We start from the raw sequence: 15,991 nt of genomic DNA, 5'->3' as shown, positions 1-15,991 counted from the left end.
GTAAACACAAATTGGAAAAGTTGGATTCTACAAATCAGATGCAAATGTGCATCTGTGTCCATCACAATGAGTTATTAACTACTATATAACACTACCAATAGGTCAACACACTTCAAAATGTACTTCTGGTTTCATCATCATGTAATTCATGCACCACATCTTAAGAATCTTCCATCATTTTGTTATCTAGATATTACCTTATGTATCATGTATGTAAAATAATTAAATATCATTCTAAGTACTGCACAAATATACAATTAACTAAGCAATAGCATTTATCATTTAACAGATGAGTGCAAATGATAATTAAACATCTGAACAGATGACACTCGAGCTTTGAAATTCACAAGCAGAATTAGTTCCATGGCTCAGGTGGACAGTTTTTTTTCCTTTTATCATTTAGAAAAACAAAATAGATTTTTTTAAAAGCAAGATTAGAATATGTTCACCTGTGCTTCAAGAAGTCCAAATAAAAGGTCCCACAGAGATGGAGGCCATGTCATGGATGTCCACAGAACGTCTAACTCTCTGATATCCAGGAAAACAGCGCTGCAAAACACACAAAATAAACTGTCATTCATATTAAGACTGTTATTAAAATAATTTCACACTAAAATACCTAAAATAAATGCTATGTATCCCTAGGGACCAGGTATGGGCATGCCATTAGTTGGGACTAGAGCTGGCATATATACTGTCACCTTGGGTCAGGAACAGGCAACTGTGTATCTAGGAGTCCTGGTATTATTGACTTTTTCATTGGTACTGAGAAACTGGTGCTATTGTGCATTTTCACAAAGGGACCAACAATATGAAGGATCAAGAAGGCAGAAACAGGCACATCTTGCTCAGCCAACCTAGTGTAAACAGCTGAGCCAGTAAACCTAGAGGCTGAAAGAGTTGTCAGCGGTGATCAAAATCATGCTGTTGGGATGCTGGGATGGTGACAGCCCTGTGATGAAGTCCAATAAGAGGTGGGAACAACGCTCCAACGCTCGCTGTCCTCAAATCCAGACTGAAGACCCTCCTCTTCTGAGAGTACTTGGGCAAATAGCAGAGTGGTCACCTTATTGACTTGTGTTTAGTAGAGTCTAAGATTAGAGTATCTTTAAATTATTAGTCTATTCAAACTAGCTGAGGTTTTTCTTGGGTAAATAGCAAAGCACTTTTGTAAGTCGCTCCGGAGAAGAGCGTCTGCTAAATGCCTTTAATGTAAATGTCTTTCAATTGTCCCATCCACTCCCCTCCCTGACCCCCACTGAGAACTTGGCTCAGCCTTTCGACAGTGCTGTTTGTGATAACATATGTTGATAGCTGCGATGTCACAATGTAAAAGATATGGTTTAATTTTTAGCCTTCTGGAGAAAATCCATATATCTAACTGCATTTTTGTGTATTTCACAAGACTTTCTATTCAGCATGGTACTGTGTGTGATGGGATGGCAGGAGGTTACCAAACTTACCGCTGCACAGTTATTCCTTTGCAGAAGGCAAAGGTGAACAGAGCAGTGAAGAAAAACCTTTTGGTGTCTGCCATTAAAGGCAAACATCTTAAAGGAGAAAAGGCCAGTTGTGGAGGCACCATTCTGAAGAACCTTCACTGTCTTATCAGCTGGATTAGGGCACCTGAAAATCATAATGTAATCAAACGTAATAAACATGTTTTTAGCATGACAGGTTTCTCCCAGAGTTTGGGCTCTTCATTTACATTACTTGTTTATTTATGTGAGTAAACATTAATAGGAATAATAAAGATAGAAAAATGATCCTGACCTGTTAACAATGAGGTCCCAGCGGACAGCATGCCGGTGGTCATTCACAGGAGTGGCCCAACAGGAGTCAATCACTGTGGCAATCTGACGGCTGTCCACCCCCTGAACAAACACTCCCACATAGATCCGCTGGTCCACCACTATGCTCACATTGCCGTTGTAGGGGCGCGAGAGACCAGCATCCTGATAAGGAATCATCCTGACCTGGTACATCCCCTGACCATCTGGGAGGTTTTTGCGCACAATGCTGTATAAATATGAAAACAGCCTGGTTAGATCAATGAAGAAATGGCATATATCCATGCCATGGAACTACATTGAAATGAACACTTCTGAGCTTATTTTATTATATTATACAATATAGAACCCAGGTAGCAGCTCACCCACCTCTCCAGAGGGTTTAGTTCAGTGTCCATGGTTAGAGTCTGGCTGATCTGATAAATGCAGGAGAAATTCAGTTCCAGATATTTCTTTCTGTGGATTGGTCCTCCTGCTGAGTCTGCTCCCCCCTGGATAGTGTTGGTGTAGATGAAGTGGGTACCGTTGGCCTATAAATATTTTTAATTAGTAAGCAGCTGTGATGTGATGCATGTGATGACAGTAAATTAAGACCAAATGAAGAGTTAAGGACTTGGATTTAGAAGAAGGACTCTGTTCAAAGCTTACTGTTCATCTTCCTATTTTGGTTATGACCTCAACAAACCTCTAGACAAGCAGCTCACTGGTCATAAACGGTGTCCAAATATTTGCAAAGGCCACACTAATGATTTTGAGTTACAGAATTAGCCGAACATACTGTATTTCATGTGTAATAAGAGGCTGTCTTAACCAGTTATTAATACAAAACACAACAAATTAATTTATTAATTCGCCCACAGGTGCCCAAAGCTTTGCACACTATTATTTACACTCACACAACAACTGAAAATGAATTCAGTCTGCGTAGCTATTGGTTAGTGTACCGTGAGGTTGGTGCCACAGATGTGGTCATCGTTGTTAAAGTGGAACACCAGTCTGCCGTTTTGGAGAGTTCCTGTGCAGTTGGGGTCACTCAGGTGCAGGACGTCAGCAGAGAAACCAGCTTCAAAGAGCTGACAGCGGGACAGAGACATGGTGCCAGAGCTGCTCTCACACTGTTCTCTGGAGTCTGTGACAAATAGAGAGGAGGAAAGGGAAGGCGGTGAGAGGCTGTTTTGGTGTAACAGTCAGTAGAGGTACACTGAGCTTCTGTGGATGCCCATATCTAAAGATGTGTTTGTACCGTAAGACTCAGTTCTTGGTCTAGGACGAGTCTCATTACAGAAGCAGCCATAGATGCCATCCATCTCCCCACACCACTCATCTGCAGTGCAGTTCAGCTTTGCGCAGAGGTCCACTGTCGCTAAAGAGAGAAAAAACAGAACAATGCACAATAAATATAGTAGACTTGTCAGCCTGTCAAACAATTTTAAATAATAAAAATAATATTTCTAGCAATGTCCAACAACATCAAAGAACTTATTTGTTAAAATAAAATTTGTCTGAACAATAGACTCCAACAAACTACTGCTTTGATAGTTAAATAATCTAACAATTATTGAAACAAATAATCTATTATTCAAATTATGAATCATTCAATTACCAAATAACTCTTATATCAGCTTTGAAGTTTAGCTTGATATTATTTTATGCTTTTAGATAGCATGTTGTGTGCTTGTACTGCAAAGAGGACTGCCATGTTTTACAGCTGTATAAAAGATTGGCGAGGCTTTCCGTCTTGTTGGATGCGCTGTGTTTTTTCCTGAGTGAGCTGAGTGTAAGTGCATTTAGAGCATAGTTAGGAGAAAATTGTTGTTTTTATTGTTTGACTGATTCTTTCATTCATTCTTATGAATGCTGAGTTTTGTTGAAATCTGCTTTACCTGGCCTTTCTTAACAATGACTGTCAACAAGCTGTGACCCAACAAACTAATAAGGTCTGAGGTAAAAATGAACAGACAGCTTAAATTTATTTTTTTACCTTAAACAACAGTAATTCACCAACCTTGCTTGAAATGCTGAACAGTGTTCCATTTAACTTTTGGAGATAAATTCATCTTCTACTCACTTGACTTTTCACAGTAACAGAAATATCAACCAGGGGGCCTAAATGTTTGCAGGCCGCTGTATAAATATGTTAGAGAAAGTGAATGTGAAGAGTTGTTTACCTGTAGTGGGAGCAGTGGCCACAGTAGTTTGTGGTATTTCTGGAGGAGTAAGGCTGCCAACATCTGTAAGAAAGTTAATATCACCATTAAGTCTTTCCACAGACCTCCCTAGAGGTCTGCTGGTAGAATGGTGTAGAATCAATGTAACTGATGTACAAAAACGGACAAGGGTTTTGTTCTTGTTGGATGCACTGTGTTTTTTGAGTGTGAGCTCATTATCAGAGTATAGTTAGGATTAGTAAGATTATTAATTTTTGGATCATTTTAATTACTGAATGTAAACATAGTTAATATCAGTTAGGACCTTGTAATTAATAGAGGAAAGTAGATTAATGTAGAAATAGCTGAAATGGTAGTCACTCTATGCCCTTAAGGTTAAGAGGTTAAGAAAGGAAAAGGAAGAAAACAATGAGTGATCATAACAATAGGGGTCAATTCCATAACAATAATCATACACACCTGCACAATAAGCTGATGTACAGATGGCTGGACTGACAAACTCATATACGTAGTAATTTCCTGGACAAGCTTTCACTTGAATGGGGAAGGATTTGAAATAACAGCAGTCACCATTCCAGCTCCCGCAGACCTGCCGAGTAACCACTCCATCTTTCAGTCGTGGATGAGAACCATTGAGCCAGAGAGGAGCATGAGTTCCACACCTGTACTCCCTGACACAGGAGTCTGGCATCTGGGTGTAACTGTCCTGATAGAGAAGACGATACCAGCCGTTCCAGCTGGTGTAAATGTCACACTGTGAACCCCACCACTCTGTATTGTTTATGGATCTCCAGGGCTGGTCCAGTACAGTGTAGTTATTACAGGGGTCAGAGCTTGGATACATAAGGGGCACTGTAATGGAAACACTGTGTAATGTTACTTGTGCATGTCCTTTTAGTTAACCCTTTATTGATATATGTTATCAAATTAATCACAATAGTTTCTGCATTAGTTAATAACCAAAGAAAAAGCTCTAGGGATTTAACAAATAATGAGTGTGAAATCAATAGGCAATATCAGGATGCTATGTGATGAGAGCAATATGAAACGCAAATACCCATATTGCATGTTATTTTTTAGGTAATTTACAGCCATACATACTCAGAGTCAAAGCACACCTCTGGTAGGCGTGTATGGTGTTAGCATCTTTGCATGACCATAAAGCAATAACTTAAATCATATAAAATGTAATTTGTGCATGTGCATGTGCTATTAAGACAAATATAATGATTGTTCAGTTTTTAAATAGTTTGAAATAAAAAGGGTTTTTAAGTACATATACTTTGTTACTTCTCAACCCTGGTAATTTTTCTAGGTGCTTGCTAGGCAGTTACTATTCTGTTCAATGTGGTTAATATGCTGTTGCTAAGTGGTTGCAATGGAGATGAGAATGAGATAAGATTTCTCATTTGTTAATGTCCACCCCTCCTGAGCTCAGACAATTGCTCAATTAATATTGCTATTACAACATTTGTGTTTTACAACATGTTTGGACACTGATTCAAAGAGTGTTACAAATGGTAACGTTTGGTTGTTAAAGTTAAAATGTTAAAAAGAGGCTACCCCCTCCATCAGCAGTCATGCCACTTTGTTATTAAGAGGGGGTTGTGGGTTTATCAGAAAGAATTCTTGGTGGATAGAATTGTGTTATAGTCATTATTTCTTTGTTAAACTTTTTGATGAAGATTAATTGATCTTTTTGTAATGTTTTAGGTCTCATAGGTCAGCTTTGATATATGTATTGTTACATAATAAATAGATATAGAATAAGATAAAATCAATAATTATATTCATGCATTTAACCTTTACTAATCATAGTAACTGTTGTTGGGCTGGTATATTTTTTGGAGAAGGGGTACACAGGAATGAAAAGCCCTACAAAATATGTGTGTGTACATGTGTAATATATGTGTAATATATGTGTATATGTGTGTATATGTAACAAAATGCCTGATGCACAGAGTATTACTGTACCTGCGCAGTATGTGGGCATTGGATTGGAAACATCTGGTTTGACCAGTTTGTAGACGTAGTAATGTCCCGGACAGGCCTTCACCTGGATTGGGTTGGAACTGGAGACTGAATTGCATTGTCTATCTGAGTACGCATAAACACTTCGGGTAACGATGCCGTCCTGTTCACGTGGGTGAGAGCCATCAAGCACCAGGTTAGTGTAACCCCCACATTTCTTATAGCTCACACACCCTTCTGATATCTGAGCAGTTCTCCCCTGGAGATACAGCCGATACCAGCCGTTCCACTCAACAGTGGTGTCGTCATAACCAGTGTAGGAACTGTACATGTTCCTCCAGTCTTCATTAAGAACAGTGTGGTTGTAACAAGGGTCAAAGTTATAACCATTAGGTGTATAGGTTGCTGTGGAAATAACCAAAACTAATTATTTAATATGAATTAACATGATGGAGAGTGTTTTAATTTCAACAGCAATTATTCATGTTCTAGAAAATAAGTTTTATTGAATGAAACTTGAAAACCTACTCATTGTCATGTTGAATTTAATGCCTGGAGTTGTTGGAGTTGAGATCTGGGTGACAGTCCTAGCATCTAAGAAGAGACCATTAAATCCACCATGAAAATATAGCACATCATGGTCTTACAAATTAGAATGTACTCCAAGTAAAACAATGTTATACCTGTACAATATGCCATGGCACTGTAGTAGTAGTAGTAGTAATTGTAGTAGTAGTAGTTGTAGTAGTAATTGTAGTAGTAGTTGTAGTAGGTGTTTGGATTGGTAAACTTATAGACATAGTAGTTGCCAGGACAAGCTTTCACTTGAATTCCATAGAAACCGAAGTGACAACAATCATATCCAGAGTTTCCACAGAGCTGACGAGCAACCACTCCATCCTCTATCTGAGGATGAGGACCATTGAGCCACAGAGTGTAATAAGAACCACATCTGGATGTAGGAACACAGCTGTCTGCCATACGGATGTTCATCCCATAATAGAACAGTCGGTACCAGCCGTTCCAGTTGAAGTTACTGTCATAAATATCCAATCCAGGCGCATTATTGGCTCTCCAGGGTTGGTCCAGGGAAGTGTACTTAGTACAGGGGTCATAACTGTTGGAGCTGAAACCCACTGTCATGGAAACAAAAGGCAAAAAAAATAAAAGAACCTGGTGAGGTCTGAGACGTTTCATTAAATTAGAGCCACAGATACTGAATGGACCAGAAAGACAGGAAACATTACCTGCACAGTATGTTGGCATGGGGACCGATACATCTGGCCTGACAAGTTTATAGACATAGTATTGTCCAGGACAGGCTTTGACTTGGACTGAGTTGGATCTGTAGAATCTGCACTGGGTTCCATTGGACCCATAGACTTCTCGGGTCACAATGCCATCCTGTAGTCGTGGGTGAGAGCCATTAAGCCAAAGTGAAGTGTAACCACCACATGACATGGAGCTCCCACACCACTCAGGAAGCTGAGCACTGTTACCCTCAAGATACAGTCGATACCAGCCGTTCCACTCAACAAGGGTGTCATCATGACTGTTGTAACCATAGTAACTGCGTGTGGTTCTCCATTGATCATTAAGAGCAGTGTAGTTTTCACAGGGATCGAAGCTGTTTACTGTTGTAGAGTTGGCTGCAGAAACAGAAATATGATTTGCTACAGTGATTCCAAACCTCAGAAATTACCCAAATGCATATCAGCTTAAGAAATCACTAAATGAATTTGAAGACAACATGAGCACCACTGAGTATGTATTTAAGTTATTAAAAATACATGTTTATGTGAAATTGCTGCTGATATTTAAGCACTTACTTTAATACAATCTTAATCTACAATTAAATCAATATAGATAATTACATCTAATCTACAAACTAAACTAATAAAATGGAAATATTGTGTCTTTTTTGACCACATTAAGTAAACATCCACAATTCATCACCTCCACTAAGCTATTCTTCTTGTTCCAAATAAGATTTATACAGTTGACTGACTAAAACCCTTTAGTAATTTGCAGATTTATTATTAACCAGGCTTTGTGTTCCTCTAACAGGCAAAGGACCCGTAAAACCCACATGTCTAGTTTCATCTCCTTAATTGAGACTGTGGATATATTTTAAATGCTCATTATGCTCATATGCTCATTAAAACACATGAACAGTATAACATTGTATTGTTAGTTCAGTTACATGGTGTTGTTCAGTTACATGGTCTATAACTGTGATTTAGAAAACTATCAGGACAGAATTGTATTAGTAATGAATGCAGAAATGATCCACTGATCCTTGTTCTTTTCACAAGACAGTTATTTCATTTTTTTACTGATTTTGTCACATTAAACTTAAGATTTCTTAGTGCTTTTTTGCCCTTAAACACAGAGGTGGGAGAAAGTCACACTCATCAAGTCCATGCTTTGGGTCAAGCAAGTCTTAAGTCAATAAAAATTACAATCTTTAGTTTTGGAAAAGCCGCTTTCATGATACAAGCTTCTTTGCACACTGGTCTGTGCTGGTCTGTCACATTCTGATTCTGATCTTATGTTTTATATTCTACAAAATTTGTAGAAAAGTCCTTTTGAGTCATCTGTCCCAAGTCTAAGTCAAGTCTGAAGTCATGGATACCATTCTGAATTGAGTCATGTGACCCAAGTCTTCCACCATCACTTATCTTTCTTCTGCAGTATAAACAGTGTTCGATCCTAAAACACTGTCTGTATGATCTATCAAGGGAGGATAAAGAGTGTCTGTGAACACTTACTCGAGTTCCTGCTAAATTCTACACGTGTGGCTGCAGTTGTTGGAGCTGAGGTTGGTGTTATGTAGCTGGCATCTGAAAAAAAGAATAAGAATAGAAGTTTTACCTGCAGTGGTGAAATTTCACTAAGTCTTTTTAAAGGAAAGATCTCTACCTGTACAGTAGGCCATGTTGCAGTAATCTGGCCGGACAAGCTCATAGACGTAGTAGTTTCCTGGGCATGCCTTGACTTGAATCGTGGTAGTCTTAAAATAATAGCAGTCATTTCCCGCATTCCCACAGAGCTGGCGAGTGACCACTCCATCCCCAATCTGAGGATGAGGGCCGTTGAGCCATAGAGTGTAATAAGAACCACATCTGGATGTAGGAACACAGCTCTCTGGCATACGGGTGTTCATCCCACGACTGAACAGTCGGTACCAGCCATTCCAGTTGAAGTAGTTGTCACAAATGTTTAGTCCAGTCTCATTATTGGCTCTCCAGGGTTGATCCAGAGAAGTGTAGGTGTTACATGGATCAAAACTGGATTGGTTAACAGTAACTGTCAGGAGAAATAGTACACTTAGAGTACAAATAGTGATGTTTACTTTATTTTAATTTGGATAAAATACTCAAAGCATGATTAAGATAAAGTGTTGAGGTGATGTACCTGCACAGTAGGAAGGCATTGGGATTGATACATCTGGCTTCACTAACTTATAGACGTAGTAATTTCCTGGACAGGCTTTGACTTGGATTGGTTTGGATCTGTAGGCTGTGCACTGGCTACCACTGGACCCATAAACGTCTCTGGTGACAATTCCATCCTGAATCTGTGGGTGAGAACCTCCAAGTGCAAGCGGTGTATAACCCCCACATGGCATGTAGCTCACACACCACTCAGGAATCTGAGCTCTTGCTCCCTGCAGGAAGAGCCGATACCAGCTGCCCCATTCAACAAGAGTATCATCATGACCTCTGTAATTGTCCTTGGTGGTTCTCCAGTAGTCATTAAGAACACTGTAGTTGTTGCAGGGGTCAAACGTGGAGCTGTTTAGAGCAGCTGCTGTAGAGAAGAGGTAATATTAGCAAATGTCATTACTACAATTCCCAGTTTTCTTTATATGTTTCCACTGAGAACAGTTATCCACAAACTTGATATTAGTCTTAAGATAAGATAGTCCTTTATTAGTCCCGCAGTGGGGAAATTCACAATTCCCAATTTCACAATTAGTCTTTGGTCTCATACTGATGTTACACAACTGAATGTTAGCCTAAAGAACAAACACCAGACTGTGGACTTTGTAAAGCAACTTTTACTATTATGTCTTAGTATTATTTGCACTATGAAATTGTTGGCTATATGTGATTTATTTTGTTCAATAAAACAAGATTTCTTTTGACTTTTTATTCCTGAACCATCACTAATATTTCATCTGCACCATGTTTGATTCTAAAACTGATGAAATAATAGAGGATTATTCACAGTTGAATTTCCATAAACACATACTCGAGTTCCTGCTGAATTCTACACGTGTGGCGGCAGTTGTTGGAGCTGAGGTTGGTGTTATGTAGCTGGCATCTGAAAAAAATTAAGAGAAGTTTTACTTGCAGTGGTGAAATTTCACTGAGTCTTTTTAAAGGAAAGATCTCTACCTGTACAGTAGGCCATGTTGCAGTAATCTGGCCGGACAAGCTCATAGACGTAGTAGTTTCCTGGACATGCCTTGACTTGAATCGTGGTGGTCTTAAAATAATAGCAGTCATTTCCCGCATTCCCACAGAGCTGGCGAGTGACCACTCCATCCCCAATCTGAGGATGAGGGCCGTTGAGCCACAGAGTGTAATAAGAACCACATCTGGATGTAGGAACACAGCTCTCTGGCATACGGGTGTTCATCCCACGATTGAACAGTCGGTACCAGCCGTTCCAGTTGAAGTAGTTGTCACAAATGTCCAGTCCAGTCTCATTATTGGCTCTCCAGGGTTGATCCAGAGAAGTGTAGGTGTTACATGGATCAAAACTGGGTTGGTTAACAGTAACTGTCAGGAGAAATAGTACACTTAGAGTACAAATAGTGATGTTTACTTTATTTCAAAGTATTTATTTGATTTGGGTAAAATACTCAAAGCACGATTAAGATAAAGTGTTGAGGTGATGTACCTGCACAGTAGGAAGGCATTGGGATTGATACATCTGGCTTCACTAATTTATAGACGTAGTAATTTCCTGGACAGGCTTTGACTTGGATTGGTTTGGATCTGTAGGCTGTGCACTGGCTACCATTAGATCCATAGACTTCTCTGGTGACGATACCGTCCTGAACCTGTGGGTGAGAACCTCCAAGGGATAGTGGAGTGTAGCCACCACATGACATGTAGCTCACACACCACTCAGGAATCTGAGCTCTTGCTCCCTGCAGGAAAAGCCGATACCAGCTGCCCCATTCAACAAGAGTATCATCACGACCACTGTAGTAGCTCCTGGTAGTTCTCCAGTAGTCATCAAGGACGTTGTAGTTGTTGCAGGGATCAAACATGGAGCTGTTTAAAGTGGATGCTGTCGAGGAGTTAAAAGTATATTTCATCACTGTGATCCACAATTTTCTGTATATGGGCTTCTAATGGGTACAGTTATAGTATTAACATAAACACACAACAATATGTTACCCAAACATATTGTACCCAACTGTTACCCAAATATAACCCAATCAAGTAAAACTAGCCTGGGGATAGCCTGCACATAGTTGGTGCCAGGAGCCACTGCACTAATCATGATTGCACTGCCCAAATATAAGTTCATTACTCATAAACTCATTACACTAAATAAATACTAATATATTAAATACTAAATAAAGGAAATAATGCTAAAAAGCAAATAGATTAAATTGTATGTATATCTGTTGAAATATGAAGAATGCTTCAGTATGTGATTTACTTAGATGTATGACAGCATATTTAAAAAAAAATGCAAATCTTTAAAATACTTGTACACACATGGACAAAATTGTTGGTACCCCTCTATTAATGAAAGAAAAACCCACAATTGTCACAGAAATAACTTGAATCTGACAAAAGTAATAATAAATAAAAAATTATATGAAAATAAACAAAATGAAAATCCAAAATAGATTTTGAACCATGCTTCAACAGAATTATTTTAAAAAGTAAATGCATTAAACAGACCTGGAAGGAAATGATGGTACCCCTGAAAATAATGTGACCAAAGGGATAAGTTCAATCAAGGTGTGTCCAATACTTAGCATCACAGGTGTCTACAATCTTGTAATCAATCAGTGGGCCTATATTTAGGGCTACAGGTAGTCACTGTGCTGTTTGGTACCACACTCAACATGGACCAGAGGAAGTGAAGGAAAGAGTTGTCTCAGGGGATTAGAAAGACAATTATAGACAAGCATGTTAAAGGTAAAGGTTATAATACCACATCCAAACAGCTTGATGTTTCTGTGACTAGAGTAGCACATATTATACAGAAATTTAAGATCCATAGGAATGTAGTCAACCTCCCTGGATGTGGCCACAGGAGGAAAATTGATGACAAATCAAAGAGATGGATAATACGAATGGTAGCAAAAGAGCCCAGAAAAACTTCAAAACAGATTAAAGGTGACCTTCAAGCTCAAGGAACATCAGTGTCAGATCAGTGTTGTTGTTTCAGCCAAAGTGGACTTCATGGGAGATGACCAAGGAGGACACCATTGTTAAAAACAAATTATAAAAACCAAACTACATTTTGACAAGCCCCAAAGCTTCTGGGAGAATGTCCTATAGACAGATGAGACAAAAATGGAACTTTTTGCCAAGGCACAGCTCTATGTTAACAGATGGAAAAATGAAGCATATCAAGAAAAGAACACTGTCCCTACTGTGAAACATGGAGGAAGCTCTGTGATGTTCTAGGGCTGCTTTGCTGCATATGGCACAGGGTGTCTTGAATCAGTGGAGGGGACAATGAAATCTTAAGACTATCAAGGGATTCTAGAGAAATGTGCTGCCCAGTGTCAGGAGAATGCGCCAAAACACAGCTAAAAACACCCAAGAATGGCTAAGAGGAAAACATTGGACTATTCTGAAGTGGCCTTCTATGAGCCCTGACCTAAATCCTATTGAGCATCTTTAGAAGGAGCTGAAAAATGCTGTCTGGATAAAGGTTCTCTTCAAACCTGAGACAACTGGAGCAGTTTGCTCATGAGGAGTGGGCCAAAATACCTGCTGAGAGGTGCAGAAGTGTCATTGACAGTTACAGGAATCGATTGATTGCAGTGATTGCCTCAGGTTGTGCAACAAAATATTAAGTTAAGGGTTCCATCATTTCTATCCAGGCCTGTTTCATGAGTTTATTTTTGGAAACACAAAGTAAATTTTGTGTTTTCATAAAATATATAAGATAAAAACTGTACTTTTAGTTTTCTTTAACTTGTTTTAATATTTTTACTTTAGTGCACTTCCTTTACATAAAGGTACTAAACTGTGATAAAACATAGGTCACTTTGTTTTTTATTCGTAATGCTGATAGAACTTCACACAAAATGTTAAATCTGGATTCCTGTCTTTTGATGTACATAACATTCTTCTGTCAATTAAATTTTATTTTATTTTATTTAATTGTTTTTTGGTAAATGTAGTACTGGAAAACCATCAGGACCTTTGATCTACTAGCCTTTTACATCATCACTTGTTCCATATTATCAGCTGAAGCCTTAAGAGCTGCAGTCATTCCAAAATGGACTTTGCTAGAATGACACATTTTGACCATGTTAGTCTTACTAAGTCAAGTTAGTCAATACTAAATATTACAAAATACTCAGCATTTGAGGGTATTCTCACATAAGCAGCTTTTAAACTTAACTTAACTTCTAACCAGAGAGTTTTGTTTGTCAGAGAGAAAGAACCAACAACCTGAGCATCAGTCATACATTTACATCTAGAGGTGGAAGACTGTTTCAGGGTCTAATTATTTTGGGACATGTTGACAGTGATTTCCACTGCATAGCATTTTATGCCTTTTATTGATTCTTAAACTAAACAATTCAACACTAAAAGCTAAAAGCATTGATGGCAGCCTACCCTGGGTCCTGTTAGGTTGTATACCACTGGCCTGAGTTGGTGGGGCAGGACCTGGAGTTATGGTGCTGGCATCTGAGAATTGGAAGAAATATAGTGTTCATGACATGTAAACATTGAACACAGGTATCATGTAATTGTGTAGATCAAATTCTGTACCTGAGCAGTAAGCCATATTGCAGGTTATTGGACTGACAAACCCATACACATAGTAGTTTCCTGGGCAGGCTCTCACTCGTATTGGGGTGGATTTGAAGTAGCAGCAGTGATATCCAGCCGTTCCACAGACCTGGCGAGTGACCACCCCATCCTCTATCTGAGGGTGAGGACCATTGAGCCACAGAGAGTGATAAGTACCACATCTGTTCACATCAACACAGCTCTCTGGCATGCGGATGTTCATCCCATAATAAAACAGCCGATACCAGCCATTCCAGTTGAAGTTTCTGTCACAGATTCCCAACCCACTTTCATTGTTGGCTCTCCAGGGTTGATCCAGGGAGACATAGTTATTGCAGGGGTCGTAACTGGGACTGTTTGTAGCAACTGTAATGTATTAAAAGGGGAAAAAACTGTATTTGTATTGTTTTTATTTTAAACATAAACTGAACTAAACTATGAATATCAGATGACCTGGTCTGCTTATATATTGTACATTACTCTGTCAAACACTGCTCTACTTTGCTTATATAGGTCTCTTTTTTTATTAACAGACTCCGCTCAACTCATAAAGAGAAACACTGTACCTGCAGTGTAGGTGGGTACTGGGATTGACAGATCTGGCCGGACCAGTTTGTAGACATAGTAATGTCCTGGACAGGCCTTCACTTGGATTGGGTTGGACCTGTAGTAATTACACTGGTCACTGTAGTATCCAGAGCTGTAGGATCCGTAGATTTCCCGAGTCACAATTCCATCTTTCACAAGAGGATGAGAGCCATCCAGCAGAAGTGGTGTGTAACCACCAGAGGTCATGTAGTACACACACCACTCAGGAATCTGTGCATTTTCACCCTGAAGGTACAGTCGATACCAGCCATCCCACTCAGTAGTGGTGTCATCACGACTACTGTAGTAGCTGGAGTAACCGTAAGGGTAGTAGCTATTGCCTTCACCATAGTAACTGTACGCTCTTCTCCAGACATGATCAAGAGCCGTGTAGTTGTGACAGGGGTTGAAGGTGGAGTTGGCTATGGAAATAGTTACATTATAAATAATTAATCAGTTTCTACAGGAAATGCTTATTGAAACAGACCCATAATAATACTGCAGGATCCACCATTTGGGTCTTATAAACAGAAGCCTTTGGATCATATCTCAAATGCAAATTATCTGTACATGGTGGCAAAAATAGCTCTTAAATAATGTGTTCAGTGAAGAATTGTGTCGAACCATGATAGACAGAAAAAAGAGGACCAGAAAATGGGACAAAACCAGGTTTTACGTAATATTTTGCAGTGAAGTGAGCAGAGTAAACAGGTTGTTTAGGGCACAGTAAGACAGACACAAGTGAAAATGGTTAGCATTCAGGAGAAGATGAGCATGGTATTGCTCAATTTGAGAGTCACCTATTTACCAGAGGCATGATGGGAAGTGGAGTTTCCAGTGTCTCTCTGTACACTAGAAGAACTGGTTTGAGTACAATTTTGAACATCAGACCCAGTAGGGGACGTGACAGCTGTTTCCAAATAGGGTTTCCTGTTCATTTATTACCTGTCATCTTTTATAAAAAAAAACAAAAGTGGTCAAACAACTTTTGGAAACTTACTTGTGGAATTGACAGACTGGGTACTGATGAGCATTGTTGGAGCAGTGGTCAGGTTTAATGTTCTCGCATCTGTTTTAAAGATCAAGTGAAAGATTAGTTCAGGAAAATCCAACACAAAAATAAACAGTGAAAAAACGGAATACCTGTACAGTACGCCGCACTGCAGACGTTTGGCTTGACCAATTCATAGACATAGTAGTTTCCTGGGCAGGCTTTCACTCGTATTGAGGGGGGGCTGTAGTCACAGCAGGAATACCATGAACTCCCACAGACCTGGCGAGTGACCACTCCATCCAAAATCCGAGGATGACGACCATTGAGCCACAGAGAGGAATAGGTGCCACATCTGGACGCAGGAACACAGCTCTCTGGCATGCGGACATCCATCCCATAATAGAGCAGTCGGTACCAGCCGTTCCAGTTGAAGTAATGGTCACAAAATCCTGATCCAGTTGCATTCAT

General features: G+C 39.4%; 2 protein-coding genes across 2 annotated transcripts; both read right to left on the bottom strand.

Annotated features, from left to right (window-relative positions):
* Positions 1-456: 456 nt before the first annotated feature.
* On the bottom strand, positions 457-4,649 carry LOC140551122 (pancreatic secretory granule membrane major glycoprotein GP2-like). The gene is made up of 8 exons (XM_072674488.1): positions 4,418-4,649; positions 3,959-3,997; positions 3,034-3,153; positions 2,735-2,919; positions 2,160-2,320; positions 1,774-2,019; positions 1,464-1,626; positions 457-549 (listed from the first exon to the last, which is right to left on the bottom strand). Exons 1-8 carry the CDS (start codon positions 4,647-4,649, stop codon positions 457-459), a joined length of 1,239 nt encoding a protein of 412 aa, XP_072530589.1.
* A 714-nt stretch (positions 4,650-5,363) lies between these two features.
* LOC140551019 (uncharacterized) lies at positions 5,364-15,991 on the bottom strand. Its single transcript, XM_072674389.1, has 13 exons — positions 15,673-15,991; positions 14,508-14,951; positions 13,877-14,307; positions 10,841-11,297; positions 10,333-10,719; positions 9,347-9,742; positions 8,858-9,238; positions 8,701-8,772; positions 7,177-7,578; positions 6,613-7,065; positions 6,458-6,523; positions 5,933-6,334; positions 5,364-5,386 (listed from the first exon to the last, which is right to left on the bottom strand). Exons 1-13 carry the CDS (start codon positions 15,989-15,991, stop codon positions 5,364-5,366), a joined length of 4,233 nt encoding a protein of 1,410 aa, XP_072530490.1.

The sequence above is a fragment of the Salminus brasiliensis genome, chromosome 3, assembly GCF_030463535.1.
Source record: "Salminus brasiliensis chromosome 3, fSalBra1.hap2, whole genome shotgun sequence".
Lineage (NCBI taxonomy): Eukaryota > Metazoa > Chordata > Actinopteri > Characiformes > Bryconidae > Salminus > Salminus brasiliensis.
Note: the sequence above shows the minus strand (reverse complement) of the source record. Positions and strands in the feature narration are given on the sequence as shown.

Excerpts from the sequence above, each read along its gene's own strand:
- LOC140551122 (XM_072674488.1), bottom strand. The coding sequence starts at position 4,649 with ATGCCAGACTCCTGTGTCAGGGAGTACAGGTGTGGAACTCATGCTCCT. Across the intron at positions 2,020-2,159 it reads GAACTAAACCCTCTGGAGAG|CATTGTGCGCAAAAACCTCC; the intron begins GTGGGTGAGCTG and ends ATATTTATACAG. Across the intron at positions 1,627-1,773 it reads TGGGACCTCATTGTTAACAG|GTGCCCTAATCCAGCTGATA; the intron begins GTCAGGATCATT and ends TATGATTTTCAG.
- LOC140551019 (XM_072674389.1), bottom strand. The coding sequence starts at position 15,991 with ATGAATGCAACTGGATCAGGATTTTGTGACCATTACTTCAACTGGAAC. Across the intron at positions 9,239-9,346 it reads AATGCCTTCCTACTGTGCAG|TTACTGTTAACCAATCCAGT; the intron begins GTACATCACCTC and ends TTCTCCTGACAG. Across the intron at positions 6,335-6,457 it reads TAAATTCAACATGACAATGA|CAACCTATACACCTAATGGT; the intron begins GTAGGTTTTCAA and ends TTATTTCCACAG.